This window comes from Cebus imitator, unplaced genomic scaffold, assembly GCF_001604975.1.
Source record: "Cebus imitator isolate Cc_AM_T3 unplaced genomic scaffold, Cebus_imitator-1.0 Scaffold0, whole genome shotgun sequence".
In the NCBI taxonomy this organism is placed as follows: domain Eukaryota; kingdom Metazoa; phylum Chordata; class Mammalia; order Primates; family Cebidae; genus Cebus; species Cebus imitator.
Window position 1 is genome coordinate 1633753 of NW_016107315.1, and position 1201 is coordinate 1634953.

General features: G+C 40.5%; 1 protein-coding gene across 26 annotated transcripts in view; it reads left to right on the top strand.

Annotated features, from left to right (window-relative positions):
* The window catches only part of PBRM1 (polybromo 1), a 147016-nt gene extending 145951 nt beyond the window's left edge, over nucleotides 1–1065 (top strand). For all 26 annotated transcript variants that reach the window (XM_017539828.2, XM_037736327.1, XM_037736075.1 and 23 more), the window contains one exon: nucleotides 674–1065. In XM_017539828.2, coding sequence (XP_017395317.1) covers nucleotides 674–846 — 173 coding nt within the window. In that variant the 3' untranslated portion in view covers nucleotides 847–1065. The remainder of the gene's footprint in view (nucleotides 1–673) is intronic.
* The last annotated feature ends 136 nt before the right edge of the window (nucleotides 1066–1201 follow it).

The window sequence follows — 1201 nt, forward strand, 5'->3', positions numbered from 1 at the left end:
AGATGGGGTTTCACCATGTTGACCAGGATGGTCTCGATCTCTTGACCTCGTGATCCACCCGCCTCAGCCTCCCAAAGTGCTGGGATTACAGGCTTGAGCCACCGCGCCCAGCGTTTTTAGGAATTTTTGTTAACATTGAAGTAATTATTAAATATCAGGGATGCCTACAAAAAAATATTAATGATCATGCCAGGAGCGGTGGCTTATGCCTGTAATCCCAGCACTTTGGGAGGCCAAGGTGGGCAGATCACCTGAGGTCAGGAATTCGAGACCAGCCTGGCCAACATGGTGAAACCCTGTCTTTACTAAAAATACAGAAATAAGCCGGGCATGGTGGCATGTACCTGTAATCCCAGCTACTCATGGGAGGCTGAGGCAGGAGAATCGCTTGAACCCAGGAGGTAGAGGTTGCAGTGAGCAAGATCTTGCCACTGTACTCTAGCCTGGGCAGCAGAGCGAGACTCCATTTCATATATATATATGAGATCAGATCTTTTACTGCCTAGTAAAATGATATAAGAAATGGGCCTGGAAATATTCTGCAGCTAAAATTTGTAATATTTAATAAATATTAAATATTTTGTGTTTCAGTAAGTCTATCAGACCTTAGAACTGAGGGAAATTTTGTCAACTTAAAATTCCATTTTCTATCTCTTTGTACTTTAATTTTCAGCTCGAAGACGTGACGTCCATTTGTCAAAAGAACAGGAGAGCCGCCTACCCTCTCACTGGCTGAAAAGCAAAGGGGCCCACACCACCATGGCAGATGCCCTCTGGCGCCTTCGAGATTTGATGCTCCGGGACACCCTCAACATTCGCCAAGCATACAACCTAGAAAACGTTTAATCACATAATTACGTTTCTTTTTTATAGAAGCATAAAGAGTTGTGGAACAGTAGCCATTTTAGTTACTGGGGGTGGGGGGAAGGAACAAAGGATAATTTTTATTGCATTTTACTGTACATCACAAGGCCATTTTTATATAAGGACACTTTTAATAAGCTATTTCAATTTGTTTTTGTTATATTAAGTTGACTTTATCAAATACACAAAGATTTTTTTGCATATGTTTCCTTAGTTTAAAACCAGTTTCATAATTGGTTGTATATGTAGACTTGGAGTTTTATCTTTTTACTTGTTGCCATGGAACTGAAACCATTAGAGGTTTTGTCTTGGCTTGGGGTTTTTGTTTTTTTTTTTT